This window comes from Epinephelus moara, chromosome 13 (genome assembly GCF_006386435.1).
Source record: "Epinephelus moara isolate mb chromosome 13, YSFRI_EMoa_1.0, whole genome shotgun sequence".
Lineage (NCBI taxonomy): Eukaryota > Metazoa > Chordata > Actinopteri > Perciformes > Serranidae > Epinephelus > Epinephelus moara.
Window position 1 is genome coordinate 20786759 of NC_065518.1, and position 23750 is coordinate 20810508.

Sequence of the window (23750 nt, forward strand, 5' to 3'; positions counted from 1 at the left end):
CTCCCAACACCTCCTCCTTTCTTCTTCTCTATCTCTTTATTGCACTCTCACTCTCCGGTGCCCTGCTCCCTCTCCCCTTGATTGGTGAGATTCACGTCATTGTCTTCTGTCCTCTGCTCGCCTTTTCATCTCCTCTCCCTCCGTTCCTTTACTCCCTCTTCTTCATTCATCCATCGAAACACAATCAACGCTCTCTATCATCAACTTCCTTTCACAGTCCCCCTCTCTTTCTCGTTTGCTTCTCTCTCTTTCTCTCCCCATCTCTGACTCCCGCTCTTTTAAATTTATGTTGATGATCTTTCCAAATCTAATTTCAGAGTCTAGAGAGCGAGGGAGACTCTATTGGGCCTTGAAGGTCATTGGACTGCAGGTGGTCACACATGGTAGCTTTAGTGTAGGGGATTCAACGCACTGAGCTGCACACAAACATTACAGCGTGCCTCCGAATCACATATTCACAGCATTAACGCGGCCGTCCAGACCAGAACACACACACACATACCTCCATGTTGCAGTGAGGAGAGAGAGATGCAGGGAGAGAACAGACACAAAGTGCCCGAGGAGATAAACAAGTGTGAAGTGACAGATTGCTACTCCTCTTTTTATCATCTTCTTCCACCTCTTTCTTTCTTTCTCCGCTCATCCTTCTCCATCACCTCAATGCAGTGCTCATGTAGTTACCACTCACTATCTGCGATCTGCGCACACACCTCCTGTGCCCATCGGCTGTTTGTCTCGCTCGCGTTGTGAGTCATGTCCACACACACACACGATTGTGCCAGGCACTTCACACCAACCCATGTAAACACAGGCACATACAGTATACACACATCCACACCTGTAGCTTTGAGTACATTTTAAGCAGTAGGGGTGTTTCTCTGTCACACTGCATGTGCTGCTGCATATTTAAAAAGGACCGGCTGCTGTGATGGATTGATCAGTATTGATTTGATGTTCAGATCTACAGTGTAATCCACTGTGCTCTGCCATCTTGAAACACTGTGTCATTTAATTACCGAAACCATGAATGAGCCTTTGTTTCATCAGCAGCAATATTGTGTTGTGGCTTTTAACTGTATCATAATCAGATTAATGACTGCAGTACAGTAAGTTAAAGCATGCTTATGTTAACGGTCCGGTATGTAAAAACCTCCTTAACAATGAACACTATAAGAATCCTAACCAGGAGTTCACGCTTGGCACACAGAAGAAGTTTCACCTGGTTGAAATTGGCCATGCTCGTTGCTAGATGCGACTAAATCCTACACACTACTCTTTTAAGTGCAACTAATTTTTGCCCTTCTCAGATTTTCAATGAATAGGTCGTCACTGGTGAGTAGAGCGTTCACTGCGTCCTCCCTGTTGTTTAGGAACAGGTTTAGTATTTCAGTCTCAGGTGTTTGAGATTGAAATACAGATGTGTTATTTCCTGTGTGTATAAGATTTCCCACCAGAGCTCCCACCCGACACCAGAGTTTAATTTAGAGAGAGAGGGCGAATCTGCAAATCAGGAGAGGCTTTGCAGTTGCATCACAAATCTCCGGTGTTTTTTGCGATATTCATACTGTACCTGCGAGACAAGGAAAGACAGAGAATGTAGTTTAAGTGTGGGAGTATGTTAACTCAGGACTGTCTGAGATAAAAATATTAGTTCAGGACTCATTGTTTGGATTTATCTGTATTTATATAATTTTTAAAAAAAGTGATACAATGATCTGGATAAAATCTGAGTAACACTATTTAACGTCCTTTAGTTTTATCTTTAGTTTCTATCACCTGCTGTTTTGGTTGTAAGATGACCTCACAAAGTATAGCAGGATGCATCCATGGCAGGTGCTTTAAACTGATCTGCTCCATTTAGAAAGTATTTTACATTCAATGATACATTTAGTTTTACATTATTATATCATCAAATATATGGTGTATTTAAAGTGTCAGCACATTCTAAACAAAACTGGTTTTGGCAGATTTTTTTCAACAGACACATTTAGCAAATATTTGTTTTCAAATCAGGTTGTGGTTGACATTTTGAAATATGACACTGTTTCAAATGTTCTCACCCTAACAAATGGCACTGTTAGTCATTTTCAGCCTCATAGATACGGGTTAGCACTTTCCTGCGACACTTACTAGGTTGAAAGAGCTGTTATCAGCCTGTTAACCCTTTGAAACCTGAGCAAATTGGCTTGATTTCTTTTAAATACATGGGAATAAGGCAATGAGCAACGAAAGAGCAAATGACCAAAAAGAATTAGTAAGACATTGGTTAAAAGAGAAAATTAAAAACAAGAAAATTAGTAACGAAAGAAACAAAGAAATGACCTGGAAAATGACAACGGTCCTGCAACATAATTTTAAAATGTAACAATAATAATAATAATAATAATAATAATAATAATAATAATTAAAAATGTAGTTTTTCCCCTCGCTTTTTTCTTTTTTCCCCGATTAAATTTTTTTTTCTAAATATATGAACTTTTTTTGCAATTTGTGGGACATTTCTTATCAAGTTCCTTATTACCTTTTTTCCCATGTTCTTGAAATAAATAGCACCAATTTGCTCAGGGTTCAAAGGGTTAAATACTTGCAAAAAGCATCTGAAAGCAGCACAAAAGGGATGTCGCGCCACGTTTCAAAGGGTTAAATGCCTGTTGGCATTGGAGCAGTGTCTTTAGCTTTCATGTTCATTTTTCCTATAGGTTTAGGTGCCAATACGACATGGTTAGGTTTAGAAAAATAGAAAAAAGGAAAAAAATAAGTTTCTATTTTATTAACGTAACATCACTTGACATATGTCACGAAGTCAAAATAACAGAACTCTGACTTTTGGTTTCACACGGGATACAAATCTCAGTCTCCTGGGTCAAAGTCCTGTGTTTGACCAATCTGCCACCTCGACGCCCTCCCTGTGTAGACTTCCTTGTTTCTTAAAGTAACATCACGTTTTCTGACTTACTCTGTCGGCGCTTAACAAAAGACACATTTAATGGGTTGATAACAGCATTCTGAACGTACTATAGGGCTGCACAATATTAAAAAAAAAAAAAAAAAGGCGATAATTTTGACCAATACAACGATTGCGTTATGAGTCGTGATTTGTATGGGGTCTTTACCAAAACAAGCATGTTCCCTTTCTGGACATCTAAAATATGACTTGTAAGCCGGGGCATCACTGTAGCACCACAGTGTGTCATTCATAATAGTATGTTGTGACTGATTTTACCTTTTGATATTATTTCGATTAATTGAGCAGCCCTAACCTACTAGTCTGTGCAGCAGGACCCTTCTAACCCATATCTATGAGGCTGATAACCAATAATAACGCCCATTTTATCGAGTGATAACATTTGAACTGGGTGAATGTGGCTCCATTACATCACCTGCAACCTCCTCTGTGTTTGAACCTGACATCAGTGTCATAAGATGGGTGTATTTGATAATACAGTATATCTTGCTAAATGCAACTTTTAGTGGAATGTATTTATTTTGCTGGACAAGATTCTAACATTTTATACTATATAGGAAAAACACACACAGAACTCCCTCTGTCCCTCTGGTTGACAGAAGTTGCTTTTATGGCCACGGCCTGTCATTTCCTATTAGCCTTCAAACTCCTGATAGCTTTCCCTCTGTTCCTTTTCATCTCACTCTCACTGTCGTTTCTTTGGTGCTCCCCCTTGTCTTTTTAAAAGTCTTCATTGCATGACACAGTCACATCCCTTTAACATCATCAAAACCATGAGCTACCTTAGCTTATCCGATAATGTTAGAGCTTATCTTAGTAAAACTTAAGCTCAGGATACTTTCCCTCTGTCAGTGTTTGAACTTTTTTGGCATTCGGCCCTCACCTTCTCTCACTTTTATCATGCTCTGTCCTTTCTGGTGGATTGCTTCAACTTGTTTTTCCCTTTGTGCTTCTCTACGCATGGATCCACATCGTCTGGTCTCCCTCCCACCTGTCCGCCCCCTCCTGTGTCTCCACCTGTGTAGCCTACATAGAAGATATGATGCTGCTGCAGTTTTGCTACTTGTGTTTGTGTTTATGTGTAATCAAAGTATTCTTCAGGTCTAAAAGCAGTGCAGCATTAAATAGCTCACTTTTACCTCTTTTCAACTAGGGATGGGTCACGATTTTCGAATTTCGAATAGTCGTTTTATTTTTGAAAAATTGATTTTTTAATGCGACTATTACTATTTGCCGTCTTATTTTCCCCCCCTTTATTATTTATTTATTTATTTATTTATTTATTCGAAAAATTGTCGAATAGTTGCCACGATTTTCGAATAGTGTTTTTGCTTGTGTTGCCCATCCCTATTTTCAACCAACAATGGCTCAGGTTGTGTTCCAGGCTGCACACCTTAATTTTAAACTATTCAGAGTATTTTGACCAAAAATATATTGATTCAAAACCTAAAAAGCAGTGACAACATCAGTGGGCGTGTCATAATCTACAGGTTGGAAAGAGGATGGAGTCTTGTACATAGTAGTCTTTTACATCTTCTTAACTAGGGCTGGCTGATAAAATGATAACAGTAATTATCTCAATATAATTTTCCTCAATAGAGGCATAATAAATGTTTGATAAATCCTCTATATAATTAAACCACCCATATGCCTGTAGCGGGGGCGTTCATGCACCTTCAACACCAGTTTCCACCCGCCATTTTTCACAAGAAGAAGAAGAAGTCACAGTAGGAGTAAAAGCAGATGACGAGTTAGCAAGCTAACCTGACTGACTTGCGGCTATTTTATTAAAATGAAATGACATCTCATGACTAAAGGTGACATACATAAAACTTTAATTCATTTCCTCATCCGTAAACACGATTTCTGCCCCAGTCACGTCAGGTAGACTTTCATCTGCAATAAATGATCCCACGCTACCTCACGACATCATCAAAGTCTGTCTTTTGTTATTGTTTCGATTGAGAAATGGGAGAAATTAACACTGTGGGTTTAAAACTTGTCCAAAAAATACTGACCACCAATTTTGTCTCCATTGTCAACTAAAACACTTAGAAACTGTCTTAAACCATCTACACAAAGAGTTTAACATGCTCCTGACCACAGTTAAGATTTCTTTGTGTATTTATTGTTTTATTTATTGACATTATTTTGATTAAAATTGTTCTGAATCTACCTCAGATTTGTGAAATGTTCCCCTGTTTGGCAAGTGTTGGTCATGTTCTGACAGTAACTTTTACTCAGGAGCAAAAATCACCCTGTAAACGAAGAAAAAAGAAATAATGCTTTGACATTTATAGTGATAATTACTGTTTAAAAAAAAAAGATCGTGATAACATTTTAGCCATATTGCCCAGCTCTGCGTAGCATCAACAGTTGGTCAGTCAGGGGCGTAAATATAGACAGTGCAGGCAGTGCAACTGGGTGGAGGGGCCTGATTGCCACCTGGAAATACACCCATGTTCAAAGAAGAACTTTTGTTGAATCAAAAATGGTGCGAATTTCTATAAATGCCCTCAAAGAGGCGAAGCCATCTCCATCATGGTTTTCTGTTTTTGTAAAACAGTATCAATCTATAACAAGCTTGTATGCTTATTCAACATAAACTAAAAGAAAAACTATAATTTAACTACAAAAAATATTTAGTTAAACTAATAAGTTTCTATTTTCTTTTGTAGTTTTTGCCATATACAGACATATAATGAGTATTTCTGGGTAACATGTATGTTGTTGCTGTCCAATATTAAGTCTCTGTTTAAACATGTAATGAGACAATACGATTTACAGTAGCTAGTTTAGGTGCAAAATCTGATGGGCACATCTGCAAGTTGATATAACATAAAAGTGGCAGTAAGACACACTGATGGTAATATATACATGCCTAACACTCTATGTGTGTGTGCTTCATAACTAGCAACTCATAATAGTGTGCACTGGGGCCCATCGTGACTACCTTACGCCACTGTGGTCAGCGCTTGTTTTTGTAATAATTAATATCGGTGATAACAGAACAAAAGCTTGCAGGTAATCGATGAAATCCACCATCTTGCTGCTGCTGTGTCCTTCTGTTTTGCATTGTACAATCCACTCCAATGATGCGTCTTAGATAACAATGGCTCTGCTAAAAAAAAACTGGTGGAAACGCGGACTGGTTCGCTAGATAATACCGAGGTTCCATGAATCCTGAAGGGAACTGGCACAAGAACCAGAGCTAATTTGGTGTAAAAGGGGTATCTGAGGGCAGATCTCACACTTTAAATCATCCTCAACATTTTACTACTTTCTACAAGTACCATGTGCTGCTCATCCCCTCAGTCACACCGTTGTTATATATCATTAATGCCATCGTAAGGAATAATGGCAACGGTAACATAAAAAAATAAGTGCCTAACACTTCAGGGCAAAACTCTCCTCGTTGTCCTGATTTGTACATGTGAAGGTTTTCTGGTGTTCAGCCAATGAGGGAGCATCCTGAGCAGGTCCCGCTGGTGCTATCCTGCTTCTCTGGGACGGGGTGGGGGGGGGGGGGGGGGGGCTGGTATAGGGGTAGAGGTAGGAGGGTGATTGAGAACCTCAGTGTGTGTGTGTGTGTGTGTGTGTGTGTGTGTTGGTGTGTGTTTTCATGATACAGAGGGGGAGAGCACTGCAGCAATCTGAGAAAGTAGGTCAGACACCGACTAGCGAGAAACATAGCGGAGGAGAAAAGAGGTAGGGAGAAGAGATGGAGATGGAGAGGGAAAAAAAAGGCGGGTGAGATTGGGAGTGTGGGGGTAGAGGGTTGCGAGAATGACAGAAGATAGAGGAGCACATGACCTGGAACAAACCTGGTACCTCAAACTATTTAAGATACAAAGAAATAATCCTTAAAAAACTCACAATTGCGAAGTCTTGATTTAACTTAACCACAAATTTACCCCAACAAAACATCTTAAAACTACAAATTGGACATTGACTTGCATCTCTGACTTTCCTGCAAGGTCACGTCTTTGGGTAAACGCTCGTCAGCTAATCTCAATAAAGCCGTAAGTCTTCTGCTAAGTCCGCTTCTGTCATGAAGGCACTTGGAGGAAATATGTGTAGGCTCTCATCCAATTTCCAAATCAAAGAAAAAGCTGCGAGAGAGAAGCGAGACCTTTTCAAGAAAAATAACCCAAACTGGTTCCCTCCATTTGCTTAGTTATAAAGCGTCCTCTTATAAGTATGTTGCTCTTGATATTACATAAGTGCATAATGTCGAAAATACACGGTGACACGCACAATACACTGAAGGCACTCAGGCTTCTTATATATATGGGCTCCACTCAAGTATGAATTACCTTTTCTCTTTTGCTCTTCAGGCCATGTCTGTTTTATTATTTATTTGATAAAGCACAAAGTATACTGCATCTATAAATACACTGCAGGGCTTGTAGGAATGGACCGCAATGGGGGAAAGATTGTGCAGCAGCCACGCACACACTGGTGTTATCACGCTACTGTCATTGATTCAGCGACTACTGAATGGGTTACAGTAGAATGATAAGCTTGGGTAGGTATGGAAAGTTGCAGATCACACAGATGGTCGATGCGAAGAAAATTGCTTTTGAAAAGGCAACCTGAAAAATAAAAATAAATATATTTTTTGCTCTCTGTCCAGGAAATTTACCCCAAGGACAAAGTTTTGGAGGTAAACAAGCAAACATGGAGCTGTAGGAAGTTGTAGTATAGGAAGGATGACACTTGTAGAAAGGATACCAATACAATACTCCTAAGATGTGGAGGAGGTTAGAGGCAGAAGCCAGTTAAAACATTTTAATTCGAAACAGGGACTTTAATATTAAACAGTAAAATACTGACGGTAAGTCAGCGAAGGCAGCGTAAGCTTTACAGTAACAAACACATTGTCACGTAAACCTCAAGTTCTCTTCAAGGACAAGATGTTTAATATTTATGACACAAAAATTATTAATGTCTTAACTGTGTGAAGTGTCTATTTTCACCCGGTGGAGAATAGTCACACTGCAGCTATTCGGCTATTTACACCTATCCCAATGACACATTTGTATGGATCCCCTGCACATGCGATGCCATGTGATTGGCTTGTACCAGTTAAGCTGATGCATAGAGCTTGGTAGTGGTTAAGATTAGGGCAAAGAGGTCATGGTTAGGGCGAGGGTTGGGTACCGAAAGTCTGTGCTTATACGGAACCGGTACCTATACAACCGATACCTACCGGACCAAAACAAAACGCACATTACGGTGCCTCCTTTCTGTGCTTTTTTTTTAATGCTATGTCTCCCTCTATTGGACATTACACGTAACAGAATCATTCAATCATTCATTCGTTCATTTGTTGAGTGTATAATATTATTTAAAGGCACGCTAAGCACCTTTGGGCGTCACTTCTGTTTACGTTCAACAATGTTATCAAACACAACTGAGCTAGCTCGCCCCTCCCCCCCCCCCCCGTCCTCCGTGACTCTGTCACATGAACGAGCGATAGCTGCTAGTTAACCTGGACACACCCGTCAAGGGATAGTGCACCCAACATGAAAATTCACCCATTATCTACTCACCCATATGCCGTGAGAGGCTCAGGTGAAGTTTTAGAGTCCTCACAACACTTGCAGAGATCCCAGGGGAGAGGGGGTAGCAACACAACTCCACCTAATGGAGGCTTACGGTTCCCCAGATTCAAACGTTCATGTGTGCGCGCTTGTGCGAGACCGTGAGACATGGGCACCGCGTTCATGTGTGTGTGTGTGTGTGCTTGCTTTCGCTGGTCTCACGCTCGCTGGTTGGTACAGCCTGGACCCAAATGTTTTTGTTGCCATTTGCGGAGCCTGGCCTGCCTACAGAGACCGGACTTTAATAGAGTTAATATTATTGTAACGTTAAGTGTTGTTAAATGTTAATTTGTTAAGTGTGAAATTGTTAATAGAGTTCATATACCTATTTATTTCTAGGTATTTCTAATTTGCCTCAGCAATAAATAAAAACATTGTTTTTATAATAATTTAAAACTGTTACACAAAATACTCACACACTTTTCAACCTCCATAAAAAAACTCATATTTTGAGGTATCGGTTCAGGCACCGTTTAAGCACCGGTACTGTTTTTAAAAGTATCGGTTCGGCACCGGTATCGGAAAAAACCCAAATGATACCCAACCCTAGTTAGGGCTAGTACAAGCCAATCCTGGATATTCTCTGAGATTAAAGTGGTACATTTACAAGCAAAAACCTCAAAAATGAACAACCAAAAAGTCAGGTGATGTAGTCTAAAGAGCGACACAGTCCATGCAAGATGTAAGATTGATTAGGTGAAGCATGGGACTTTAATATGGGAGACTGGCCTTTAAGTCTCGTGTGAGACCTTGGCCTTTAATTTTTAGACTAAATTGACTTGTTATCTTCGGTTTTTAGGATGTACAAAGCTGCTGAATGCACTCCGTGTACATAAACTTTGGCAAGAATAGCTGAATAGATTTGTTGGCACCTGAACCTAACAAATGTTACAGTGAAATCTAATGAAACTGCTCCCGATGCCAGCGGACATTTAATGGGCTGATAACGGCATTCTTAACCTACTACTTGGTGTAGAGGAACACTAGTATTCTCAAAAATATCAATTTATCTATACATATCAATTCTGAATATTTGAAAAGGTTTCAATACTCATTATCTGCAGTATTAATACTTAAAGTTTTAAGCCCTAAACAGGGCTCAGCGGGACGTTCAGTGTGACACCAGCATTCATGTTATATAGTAAACAAGCTAACGGCGCTAACGATAGATCAGAAATGTGCAATAACATTTTTGCTGACACTAAACATCAAACAAAAGCTAGAGACTGTCTCACATTAAGTATCTGTGATTAGAAATTAACCACTCAAAAGCAGAAGAAAGAAGATGATGTTATCTCGCAGCCTTATGGTGGAAAGTTTCTCCTCCTCTGAGCGCGAGAGTCAAGAGCGCTCACTTCGCAGCAAAATCAGGGGACCAAAATGTCCTCAGAAATACACTGTCAAAATGACAGTGTATTTCTGGGGACATTTTGGTCCCTGTGGTATTACAATGCTATTGAATATTGATATTTTTCAAGGTATTGTATCAAAGTTTTTTGAGGCTGATAGCCAGTTACAATATTCATAACAGTGCCACATTTTAAAATGTTCACCACAACCTGCTGCAAAAAAATGTTGCTTTGCTAAATTTGTCTGCCAAAAAAAATCCGCCCAAACCAGTTTTGTTTAGGCTGATCTGACACTTTAAATACATCATATAATAGATTCGGTGTAGCCGGACCTGTTCCTGTTAAAGAAACACCTGGGTGCAAGCAGCATCTGCCTTTATCAAATTACACCTAACAAACAGTGATTGCAGTCACACACATATGCAGTCTTCATTTTTATGAACCAATCCACACTTTAAAAACATTAAACACTAGAAAATGTTCAGTGTCTTTTGCTTAACGAAATCCAGAATGTCTTTTTATCTAATATTTATTGAAGTCTAAATTGACAAGACGACTCAAGAAGGCTAATTGATGTGATGTGTAATGCTACCCCGCAGCTTGCTTGGACCATCAATCGAGTGGAGGGGAATCAGCATGATTGAAACGAAAAATGATGTTGTTGTAAACAGTGTAGCTTTCTAAATATTCAACATAGCTTACATAAGTTAACTGATGGTTAACTGGTTTGCAGGGTCTGACATCATACTGTGAGTCTGTAAACAAATGTATGTTAACAGGAAAACTGGGGCTCGCTTTCACTGTTGCACCAAACTTGATGTTTTCACTCTTACAACACAGATGGTCCCATTTATTTAGTGGACTATGACACACATATTATCAGTTATTTATTGATTTTATTTACACGTTTTTCATCTCTTGTCCTCCCTCCATCCTTTCCTGTGTCCTCTCTAGCAGAGTACAACAAATAAATTAGGAGCATTGTATTTAATTATCAACCCATTTTTCCATTTTTGCTTTGGATTCAGGATTACATGAATGCATTGTGATTTTCTCTTGTTTTCTTATGCACTTTCCTTCCTATATCACTTTTTAAAAGGTCCTTCCAGATCAACAAATGTCAGCAAGGACCTCACTATTTTCTTGAGTGGGGTTCAGGTCCCAGGCGATTAAGGCTTTGAGTGTTTTTCTAAATGAACCCAAAAGTAATAGTTCACAACAAATATATAAGATACAATAGTATTACAGTAATCTGACCTTTTCAATATTAAACTCAGCACTATTAATAATTTGGTTAACTTATAATCACTGTAAGTCATAATTTCCTGACGGCACATGATATGATACTGACAGCACATCTATTTTTATGGCTTCATCGCTCATCACAATCATTTACGACTGTCAGATATAATTTGATCAAGCCTAATGAGTCTGATTATCCTTGGACTTTGATCACAACGGGTCAAATTGTCCTATCCGGGGCACATTCACTCGCTCTCTGTTACAAAACAGGCCATTTTTGTTTTGTTTATTATTCATTTTTACACAACAGATTTGGGCCTAACAAAAAGACAGTTTCAGAGATGTGAAGACCTCAGTGTAGATTACAGTGCGAAGTAGTGAGTAATAGTTTTCTGTGCATAGTGTAGCATTTAACACTTGTGTATGTAGGCGGGTCGCACATACACCAGTTGTTTTTCCCTGCTGTTGCCTTGAGGTTTCAAACTTCACCAGATCTGTAGTTTTTCCTTTATGCTTTCTGTGTTCTCTTTGCCTTGCTGAATTTTCTTGATTTGACTTTCTCCTTCCTTTGCTTTTCTTTTTAATGTTTTTTTCTGTTTGCTGCTTTCTTTCTTTCTTTCTTCCAGTATGTGGCATTTGGCTCCCTATTCTTCATCCTCATCTCCATCTCCACTTTCTGCATGGAGACGCATGAGGCCTTCAACACCATCCTCAACAAGACAGAGAACGTCACGGTTGGCAACTCGACCCGCGAGGAGATCGTATACGAGGTGGTGACTGACAGCTGGTTGACGTACGTGGAGGGCGTGTGCGTCATCTGGTTCACCATTGAGGTCCTGCTGCGAGTCACCTTCTGCCCAGACAAGCTTGAGTTCTTCAAGAGCAGCCTCAACATTATCGACTTTGTCGCCATCCTGCCCTTCTACCTGGAGGTGGGCCTGAGCGGTCTGTCCTCCAAAGCTGCCAAGGATGTCCTGGGGTTCCTCCGTGTTGTCCGATTCGTCCGTATCCTCCGAATCTTCAAGCTGACCCGCCACTTTGTGGGTCTCCGTGTCCTGGGCCACACCCTGCGTGCCAGCACCAATGAATTCCTCCTGCTCATCATCTTCTTAGCCCTTGGTGTCCTCATCTTTGCCACCATGATCTACTATGCCGAACGAATTGGCGCAGACCCAGACGACCCGACAGCCAGCGCCCACACCAACTTCAAGAACATTCCCATTGGATTTTGGTGGGCTGTCGTGACCATGACCACACTGGGCTATGGAGATATGTACCCAGAAACATGGTCAGGGATGCTGGTGGGTGCTCTGTGTGCCTTGGCTGGTGTGCTGACCATTGCCATGCCTGTGCCCGTCATTGTCAACAACTTCGGCATGTACTACTCTCTGGCCATGGCCAAACAAAAGCTGCCCAAAAAGAAGAACAAACATATCCCCCGAGCACCACAACCAGGGTCCCCCAACTACTGCAAGCCAGATGCCCTGGCTATGGCTACCGCATCACCACAAAGGCTCTTGGGAAACGTCCTAGGTGGAGTGATGGGGTCTGGAGGCATTGGGGGTGACTGTCCTCTCGCCCAAGAAGAAATTATAGAGATTAATAGAGGTAAGATTTATTTTTTCATGTTAAAGATCCAGTGTGTGAGATTTAGGGGGATTTACCACTGAGGCTTACAGATTGCAACCAGCTGAAACTTCTCACGGTTCAGTGTTCATTGTTCAGGAGGGTTTTTAAAAGGAGCCGAATTATCGACAGAGGTCTCATCCTCCCCAAACAAACAGACCCGGTGATTTAAACCAGTAAAAACACTGAATAAAGCAACTTTTTTTTTCAACACTGCCCACTGCGAAGGGGCTTCCAACTACAGTGGCCGAAGCAAGAATGCAACAAAGCAAAAAAGCTACAATGCAAAAATGGAAGAACCAGTATTTGGTTTGTCTTTCAAACATGACGAACTCTGCAGACTCCGCAGAGGAGGTCTTGCTCCCTATGTAGATATAGATGGGTCATTCTAAGGTCATGAACACCCCACAGTTCTTAATTTTAAGTGAACAAATATTCCTCTAAATCCTGCCCACTGGACCTTTAAGTCCTTTCATTTTAAGAAAAAATATCTTCAGCAGCAAATACCTGACCAGCATGCTTCAGGGGAAGTATAACAGTTTACTAATGGCAGTTTTAGGCGTACATAGTGATGACTTCAGAGGTCCAGTAGAGGAATAGAGTGCCAAAGAAAGAAGTGAGAGTACTATCAAGAAGTGATGCATAGTTGATTCTGGATCCACCCCGGAGATCTCACTGGCCCATCAGAACTCATGTGTAATTTATGATCAACTGGTAGGTCCACAGTTGCCTTAAGGCACCCATCTGTCAGTGAAGAACAAACACTGTGGAAGGAAAATGAACTCAATTATCTATTAAAACAGCTTAATGCGTCTCAATTTGGGCTGACTGCACATATTTTCTCTCCGGCATTAGCAGTAAAATCAAGAGGGGAGGTAATTTGCCTTTTTGTTTTCCCTTTACATGCTGCAGCATCAGACACCAGCCACATGCAACAATAATGCACCTTTTAATGCATTACTTTACTGCCTTAGTCATCAGCCAGCCTGAAAATATTGGTTTCATCAGTGCTTTTACTCCATCTCGTCTGCTTGGCTTCCCTCCAGACTAAAAAGGTTTCTTGTAGGTTGAGTCGGTAGATTTTTTTTTTTTTTAATCGGGCAGTTGTATCACTGGCTCAAAGACAGCTCTGCAGTATCATCGCCACATGATGGTAACATATTTTATCATAACGCCTCAGTGAACATGTGGGTGACCACTACAGCTGTCACTTCCAATCAGTAATGAATGTTATTCACCACTCAACATGTTTGACGGTTTACCAAGGTTCAGGCCTGCTGTATTCATACAGGGACTGGTTACTCTGTTGGACAATTGTCTTGTCTTTTAAAAATTTAAAATAATGCCAACATACCAGAGTCTGAAGTAATAAGACATTTTTTCATGTGATTAAAGGGACAACTCACCCCAACATCAACCATACATATTTTTCCTGTTACCTGTTATCAGTCTAGGTTGATAAGATTTGGTGTGAGTTGCAGAGTGTTGGAGATATCGCCGTAGAGATGTCTGCCTTCTCTTGGATATAATGCAACTATGACACTCAGCTTGTGGTGCTCAAAGCGCCAAAAACATTAATTTGAAAAACTCAACAGCAATGCCTCTTTCCAGAAATCATGACCCGGTTACTCAAGATAATCCACATACCTTGTTGTGAGCAGTTTCATGTAGGAACTATTTTCTGCCAACCGAATCACCACACAGAAGGAAGTGTGCATCTACTCATGGTCGAGAGGCTTGTGCTCGTGACAAGATGTAAACAGTGATGGTGTCCTCCTCGGCTAAGCTGTACAGTTTGCTAGCTTAGTGGTACTAGCACGATTCCTTCTGTGTGGTGATGTGTTTGGCTGGTGTATTTCGGTAGAAAGAAAATAGTGCCATCCAGTTCCATGATATCCGAGAGAAGGCGGACATCTCTATGGCCAATATCTCCAACACTCAGCAACTCACAACAAAACAATCTAACTAAATAAAAAGCTCTATTTTTGATTTAGGGGCGGACTGTCCCTTAACAGCAAAGAACATCCAAAAATGTAGTTATGTGAAATAGAAACGGACAAACAAATGTGTACATTTAGGAGGCTGTAATGCTGCAGCAAAGTTTGGGTAGGTTTCTCTAATACATTACCCAAAAACTTTGTCACTGTTGTTGTTGATTACATGTATTTTCTTGCAGTTTATCCACAATATAACTTAACACAACACCAGATGCTCTTCTCGACGGTTTTCTCATAATCCTCCTCTGTGGTTTTCCTCCACCTTCCCTCCAGATTCTAAGCAGAACGGCGACGCGGCCTCGGCCGCCCTGGCTAACGAGGACTGTCCCACCATCGACCAGGTGCTGAGCCCAGACGAGAGGAGCCCTATTGGGCGAGGGCCTACCCGGGAACGCTACCAGCAGGACCGCGCCTGCTTCCTGCTCAACACCAGGGAATTCCGTGCCACAGATGGGAATGTGCGGAAAGGTACGTTTCACACCGGGAGACGGACACGAAAACATGCACATCTTATGTAAACAAATCCACACAGCAAGACACCAGGCACAACATATTGCAAACATATATAGCATATATGTCCAGTGTGCAGCTGATACAGATATCTACACACAGGTTACTGTATGTAGAAGATCCAAACATTTAGGAAAGATGGGTTGGATGGAAGAGCACACTTGAACTTTGGATGCCTCGACTACAGATAGAAGGCTCCAATCACAGCTAGCAGCAAAACATACACACACATACACAGTCAGGCAGTTACAACACATGCATACACACTTCTGCTCTGCTTCTACTGTTTCCACCTCTTCACACTCATGTTGTCTGTGTTTCCATCACCGCTTGGTATCATATTTTATTTCTTCTGTCAGACAAGATTTTCTGTCCCCTCTACTTCTCTCCTTTTTTCTTTCTCTTCTCCGCAGTCACGTCTTCCATCTTTCCATGGTGTCTGTGAATTTTGTTCTGTGTCCCATGATGTCACATTCATCCATGCTCATAAACGATCTCAGTCTTTCTCTGTCTTCTGGACTCAGACAGTTGACCATGCATTAATTTACTTCTCGTCACTTCTGTTTCTCCCTCTCTGTTTCTCTCTCTCTCTCCTGCCTTGCATCAACCTGTTTTTTTTCCCCTTGCCCCCCCCTTTACCTTTTGTGATGACTTTCCCTCCCTAACCTGCCGCNCCCCCTCCCCCCCCACTATCCCCCTACCTTTTTTTTAAACCCCATGTGCATTATCTTTGTGCTCATGAAAACCTAACACCTTGATTCATTTACTACTGCAATTCAACCACCACCACTGCCGCCAACCTGCACCAAAACACTCCCTCACACTCCCTCCAAACTTTCAACACCCCCCTTGTTGACAACAAACTAGAGGCAGCAGCCCTGGCACCCAGCCCAGACTCCCCTCTGACTGAGGATTGGTATAAGATGGAAGGGTCTCTGTTACAGCAGGACCTCAATGCAAACTCCACCTCCTCCTGGATCAAACCATAGACCAGAGGTAACACTGAAAACAGGTTAAAAATAAAATAAAGGAGCCCGTAGCTTAGTCAACTTTTGACTGAGAACAAACTGAAATTTTGATCTGGCTCTCCATCACATAGCATGTTTTGTTTTTTTTGCAGTTACACTGAACCAGTACAGCACACACTTTAACACAAAGAGCTGCACACACTATGCATGACTTCAAACCACAGATACACCACCATTTTCACAGTGTTGTGTCTACATGTTCAGTTGAGTCTGAATTGTCACCCTCTCTGTGACTGAAAGTGTGCTGTCAGTTTTAACAGCTGAGCTAACTGCTTCAATCTGAATATTAAGGTTTGGGTGGCATTTTAGGGCTCATTGTCTGATTTCTGACCTCAGCCCACTATCCTACCTGCAAACAAATTTTGTGCACAAGGTGTAAAAAGAAAAAGAAAATGGGATTGCTCTGTGATATACACCCACAATGAGAAGTGTGCGCAAAAATGTGTATACTTGTGTGTGTCGCATACGGTCGTGAGTGCAAGAGCGCGTCCATGTGGGGCGCGCACGTGTGCAAATACATCCGGCAGCTCAAGTGAAAAGTTGTCCGGTGTCAGTAACTAATAAAACATAACACTGAAGAAGATTGAACTGGGAACAGCGGGTCACGTTGTTGTCTGATGTGCCTCTGTGTTGTTGTTGTCTCTCTCTTCAGGTTGTGTCATATCACGCGTGTGTATGTGGGCTTTTTCATTCTTACATGTTATACACTGTGTCTCTGTCCTCTCAATGCCGTCTGAGTGTCGTGTTTGTGTTGTCGTGTGTGGCTTAATTTTGTTTTTTCCCTTTCTACTGTGTTTATTCCGTGTTACTCCCTACCCCACGGGCCTCCACCTTGGCAAACAAAAGCACTCACTGCAATTTAGAACAGATTTGCCTTGAAAAATACACCCTTTTTTACAGTTCTATATATGTACATGTACTCATGCACAGGTTAAACTTACATACTCTTCAGGCAATGGCACCTGTTCCTTTTATACTAGAATACTTTTCAGGCTCAAAAATGTGCATACTTACATGTACATATGCTGTATTTGATGTCAAATCAATTGTCCAGCCTTGATATCATCACACAGTTGAGTGCAGTGTTGTTAGACAAACATCTTTCCAAGGCCCAAAGGTCACTGGGGTCAGCGGAGCCATCTAGGTCAAGGGATAGTACCTCTTGAAACATGCCACGCTGAAAACAAGCAAACATTTTAAACTGTTTATACAATGTCTTATTTCAGCTTTGTAAACAAAGCCAGTCATCACAATACTTCTTCGCAAAAAATACCGTGCTGTGAGCGTGTAATGGATCTGAAATACTATTCCCTCGACCATGTATCTGTGCTTTCAGTGCCTAGTGTAGTCCAAAGTTCAGGACCTTTTGTATTTGTACTGTGGAGACCTGGATAGAAATCAAAAGGATTATGAGCTGCACTCGGTGACTGAAACACTTACTGACCAGACAGACAGAAAGACAGACAGACAAAACGCTATGACAGATTTGATTGAAAAGCGGCTACATGCTGTCTAAGGTAAGCAAGCCTTCGAGCTGTCCAAGCCCTTCACTTACAGGTCCCTGACATTGCTTCAGTTTCAGTGGTTCTCGTGTATAAACTGCAATCTAAATGCTGCCAAAATCCCTCTTTAAAGCAAATCAGGAGTGAAGGAAATAAGTGCTCAAGTCATCAGGACAAAGCGTCAGGTTTTGGGATGTTGTACTCTGTAATTCATACATTTAGGCTGGGATCATGTTGAGCTTTGTGCACTGGAGAAAGAGATTGTAGTTGGTGCTTACCATAAATACCAAAAAAAAAAAAAAAAAATCAACTGTTGAATGCCATTTCTGGAACCCAGTTATCTAGCATTTGAGAAGGAGGTCATGTGTGTACAGCCCAGACCCACCGAACCGACATCAAAGAACCAGCAGTGATGAAGGCATACTGTTGAGTTGCCTCATGTTGCCTATGTCTCGGCCAAAAAGTTGCACCTGAACATGCCACACAGACTACAGCCAACTAGCACATTCATCCTGTGCCTGAGTGAGAGGAAATAACTCTCCATACCGGCAAGTGGCAGTTACTGTATTTGTCATTAAAAAAGGGAAACCAGAAGACCAACAGGACGAATTCAAGACGCTGGTTAGCCAGTTGGCACACTAACAGCACAACCAGATGTTGAAGAACAAATTATATTTACTGTCCAGGTACGACGTGAAAGGTACCCTGGGTGCGTTGGTTGTTGATGTACTAGGATGCCGTGTCAAGTTCTGCCTGTTACATGCATAGTCTTCTTTCAAAATACACTTCCGTTTTTACAAGAAATTTACAGTTTACACACAGTCCCTTTCAAAATAAATGATGTTTTTTTCCTCGAACAACTAACGCACTTGGTTGGGTTTAGGCAACAAAAGCACGTGGTTAGGTTTAGGAAAAATCCACCACAACTCCCACTCACCCTTCTCGTACTTTCGCCACCTTAACTTTCCTTCTTGTCCCACCGCGTTTCCCCCTGATGCTGCAAAGCACCGTCAAACTATAACGGCGACCAACCACGTATCATGCTGACGTTAAAGGATGGCTTTTTTCCGCAAGTCACTGCCCAAGCGCCGGATTTCGACGACTTCAGAGTGAGACCAGGTTGGCCAATCAGAGTGATGTTATCAACCAACGGGATGCGCTGTCTTTGATGCTGATTTAACATGCTGAATCAGCCAAAAAAAACTGACAGGGGCTGACTGTTGCCAACAGTGTTGGACACACCGCCAATACAAGGGCGACAGATGCTCACCGATGGCGTGACATTGACCAAGAGCCGACTGTTGGCTTGGTGTGTCAGGGCTTGTAGACATAAAAGCTACCTCTCACCCAGTGTGTAAATGAAGCATTGGCTACATATAGAAAGTTTAAACTTACATGACAAACAGTAAATATATAGAAACTGAGCTATCTGTTCTCCACTGAAACCAAACGTTCTCCTTCCTGTTTTTAAAGAGGGATTCTCACGCTTTCTAAAACTCATTCTTGTGTGCTTCAGTTGTGATTTATTTCGTAGATACAAGCATTAGATGTCTTTTTCCAACTTCTTTTTATCAGCCTTTCAGTTTCTTCTCTTTGATTGTTGGCCATTTGACTTCCTACGCACCCGATGCAATATGCATGTCTCACTAAGGTCAAACGGTCAATCACCCCTTTGATTGCCCGCTCCCAATCACTCCTCTAGACCTTCTTCAAGGATCTCGTTTGTTTCTCTCTGTGTGTCTCTCTCTCTCTCTGTATCTCTCCTTCTCCACGCTCTCTCCTTTCACTTCCTCACTATGTGTGTACAAATTTGTCTTTTATTTCTTGGGTTTTTGCGCTTATTTATATGTTTCTAACATGTTTTGTACATCTTTCATTCTGTATTTTTGTGGAGTATTGTGAAGTGACTTTGTGTTGTAGTGCTGTTGTTTGAATGCTTTTCAGTGTGCGTAGGATTAAGTTGTATTTTATGTTGAATACTATATTTTGTTGTTGTGGTTATAGTTGTTTTTTTTTGTTTTATCAATGTCTTTGATTTTTGTACAGCTGTGTTTTGTAGTTTGATGTTTTGACTTCCCCTATGTTCTTCCTGTGTTCTCCTTTGAGTTTTACCATCACCAACTATCTGTCTTCTATGAATTGGAATGACAAAGGAAATTGCCAACAAAACAGTGACATTGATTCACAGAAAAATGGCACAAATCTCACTGGTTCAGGACATTTTCAAGGACCAAAAAAGCTTATTGTTAATTACCAATTTAAATTATGAAAACTGTTAATGGATTATTGACCCAAGAATAGTGATTATATTATTTATTGAACAACTTCACCACTTGTAAACCGATACTATGTTGAGGTTTAAACAAATCTAAATAATAAATCTAGTTTAAATTACAGGTAAAGCGATTAATCGATCATGTCAGCTATTAAATTGATCGTTAACTAATCTGATAATCAATTAATCAGTCTGAGTCTGATTCCAGCTTCTTTAGTGTGAATATTTTCTGGTTTCTTTAGTTCTCTATAACAGTAAACTGATTTTTCTTTTGGTTGTGGACATCATTTTTGGCTTTGGGAAACACTTATCGCCTTTCTCACCATTTTTAAAAATTTTATAGACCAAACAACAAATCGATTAATTGAGAAAATGATCAACAACATTGATTAATCAACAATGAAAATACACATTAGTTGCAGCCCTAGTTATAAACAAGCTGTTATATTTAGCAGGGTGCATTCGCTCTCCATCTACATTTCATTCCACCCTTATGTACCCAATTGCTTACCTTTCTTATGATATTGATTAAGATAGACTGATGGTGGAATTACCTTTCAAGACCAGAGGTTTTATAATATTTGCCTGTGCTCACGCAAAATGATTCGTCAATGCCAATTTCTGGTGTACAGTTATTATAGGTGGCTCAGTCCATGATACAACTAAATAAAATATACTAACCCTAACTTGCCAACTCCTTATGTGTGAAACCGTGTCAGTGTCCTCCTGTATGTCATCATACTCAGTATCTAAAACCACATTGTCTTGCATGTTCTAACGTGTGTAACAATACCACTGTGTCTCTTACGATGTTGCCTCATCACAAAAGTCTGCAAATATTCTTTCGTCCAAGCCAGATCTGTACCTCGCAGAAGAAAAACAAAAGATGAATATATATGTATATGTATATGTATGAGATGTATACATATCTAAAATATTAAAAGGATTGAGCTTCAACAGCTGATGCATATGGCCTAAATACATGTAACAAGAGGAAGCAGGATACAGTTGCATGTCATCTAGTTTTCCCAAAAGACACCCTGTATGTACTGTATGGACACATTGTGGCTTCAGTAACTGCCGTGAAGCGATCAATACATCTAATAAAGGGTAACAGGAGATCACACCATCTTTAACAGGCGATTGATCCCATGTAAGGATGATACAGTTACAGTATACGGCCATGCCGAGAATAGCATCTGAAGAGTCAGCAAATCCTGTGTCCTCCAGAGCAAGCACACGCATAAAATTATAGGACATATGTGAATTATGTAATGGAGGCGTCAAGTAGCTCTCTGCCTTCTACTGTATGTACATACACACAAGAATGATTAAGGATATTATTTTTTTCCAATCTGTTTAGTTTTACACGAGCATTTCATTTGTAAACAGTCTGGTCAGAATATTTGCAGTTCTTCCTCTCTCTCTGTGTTCCTCTGTGTCCTCCCTGTCCATTACCTTCTCCCTCTGTGATTAACACTCATTCTCCATCCCATCCCCAGGCCGCCACTGCAGTGCAAGTGTAACTAAAGTCTGACTGTAGGTAGGTACGTACTTCCTCCGTAGTGTAAATTAAGTGTGACTTTGGGCAGAAAATTATGTCATCACCGAGCGCAGTGACAGCCAGACTCACTATTTCCCCTGATGGACGATCCCAGAGCACCAAACCCCTGTTGATGTTGTAAATACAGTACTTAGCACAGTGAGGAGGAGGCTAGCAGAGCGTGACAGACTGCAGTGGCTGAGACATGATTAACTTTATCAGCATTTTTATTGTCATTTGTGAAAACAATCCTTGTCTTGAATTTTTACCAAGCAGCACTTTGACTGCCCCGTCTACATTATTCTTCATCAGTTTCACCTTCATCTTAACAAAAGATTTGAACTCTTTTTTTCTCTTGTCCATATTTTACTCATATCACACGTGACGAGTGTTTCAAATCCTCCGATTTCAGACTTTAAAAAAGGCAAAAAATAGAAAATTAGGATAGAATTAAATACTGCAAAGATGACCACCCATACATTTAGTAGTGTAGTCTTAGCATGGTTGGTAATCAATTTGTATATGAAATATAGTGATCTTAGTGTTTTTATCACGTGAGCAGCGTGTATTATTCCCTTTATTGTTTCTCTCTCCACACTGCGTGCTGATTTTGCTCAAAGATTAGATCCAAATCACTTTCTCAGAATCAAAACCTTTTGTTGTAACTTCCTATACGGGCTTCCCAACTTTTTGTGAATTCCCATAAAGCATACGTAAAATCTGTAGAGCACTCGTCATTGTTAATCAGAGGTAGCACCCAAATTAAGTTTAATAATTGCATTATATTTAAGCAAATACAACTCATAGCATAATATTAGCAGAATAAAAAACTCTCATATGAACTGTTGGGACATGATTATAACAGGTACATTAATATTCAAGTAAATACTACTAATTTACCATTACATTATAAAGTTGTTATGTTTTTATGCCCTATATTTATTTTTATACTCTATGAAAAATAACTTTTTTAATGGCAGAAACAAGGCGTTAGACTATATGTGAAACAGCAGCAGTCAGTTTGCATTAGCAGGAACTTAAAGGTATACTATGCAGGAATTGTTGATTGCTATTTATAAAACCTACATTCATGCTTGGCCCCTCCTCCCTACGCCGTTTGTTTGTACGCTGCAAGCTACTGCACTACTGTAGAAATGGTACATTTTTTGTAATAGAAAAACTGATACTGATTTTTCCTTACCCGCTGTGAGGGTCCAGGGACAGAGGGATGTCAAATGCTGTAAAGCCCTCTGAGGCAAATTGTGATTTGTGATATTGGGCTTTATAAATAAAACCCAATTGAACTGAAATTAAACTGATTATTTTAGCAAGCTAACTAAGCTAACCGCTAGCACCGACCTATCCAACAGAAAACATGCCAACTCTGCATCACTCTTCATCCCCAGCCTCTAATTCAGTGCAATTTTGCACCTGGTCATGAGCTTTTATAAAGTTATAAACGACCCAAACACAGCAAAATAAGAATAAATAAGAAAATACAGGCAGAGGGCAGGGTCTCTGAAGAAAATTACAGGGTGTCTGCAGGTCCTTAAAAAGTCTTAAATTTAATTTTCTAAATATTAGGCCTTAAAAGTCATTAAATAGTCTTAAATTTTAATTTATGATGTCTTAGTTGCCATAAACATTTTTTCTAATTTTCTTTATCCATCTTTGAATTTCTTTTTTTATTAAAATATCTTCTGCTTGAAAGTCCAAATTTCTGATGTTACAAATGTTTAAACTTATCATTTAACCTAATGATAAGTCTTTTTACTTTATACTCGCACTTACCTGTTGGCAAAATGCACTCTAGTAGCCATATTCCAACATAAAATCTCCCTCTGCACAGGACAACATACATACTAATTACCTTCATACTTACCTGCAGTGTCTGAATTAGAAAAAGATGATTTGTCTAAAACTCAGTCTTAAATTTGGTTGAAAAAGGTCTTAAAAAGCATTACATTTAAGTGTCTAAAACCTGTAGACACCCTGATACACTAATGCGTCGTAAATGATGACTGAAAAGTATTAGTTTTGTTTGAGTCTATACATTGTTTTTTGTTTTTTGTTTTTTTACATAAAATCCTGCATAGTATGCCTTTAA

At 40.3% G+C, this 23750-nt stretch overlaps 1 protein-coding gene across 5 annotated transcripts in view; it reads left to right on the top strand.

Moving 5' to 3' along the window:
* The window catches only part of kcnc3b (potassium voltage-gated channel, Shaw-related subfamily, member 3b), a 68423-nt gene that overhangs the window by 28019 nt on the left and 16654 nt on the right, over nucleotides 1-23750 (top strand). Inside the window, exons 3-6 of one of the 5 annotated variants that reach the window (XM_050059593.1) lie at nucleotides 11789-12770; nucleotides 15059-15253; nucleotides 16976-16996; nucleotides 21603-21647. In XM_050059593.1, the coding sequence (XP_049915550.1) occupies nucleotides 11789-12770; nucleotides 15059-15253; nucleotides 16976-16996; nucleotides 21603-21637 (1233 nt within the window). In that variant the 3' untranslated portion in view covers nucleotides 21638-21647. Of the gene's footprint in view, nucleotides 1-11788; nucleotides 12771-15058; nucleotides 15254-16162; nucleotides 16292-16975; nucleotides 16997-21602; nucleotides 21648-23750 lie in introns of all 5 variants that reach the window. The other 4 variants (XM_050059590.1, XM_050059594.1, XM_050059592.1 and 1 more) reach the window with 4 other exon arrangements.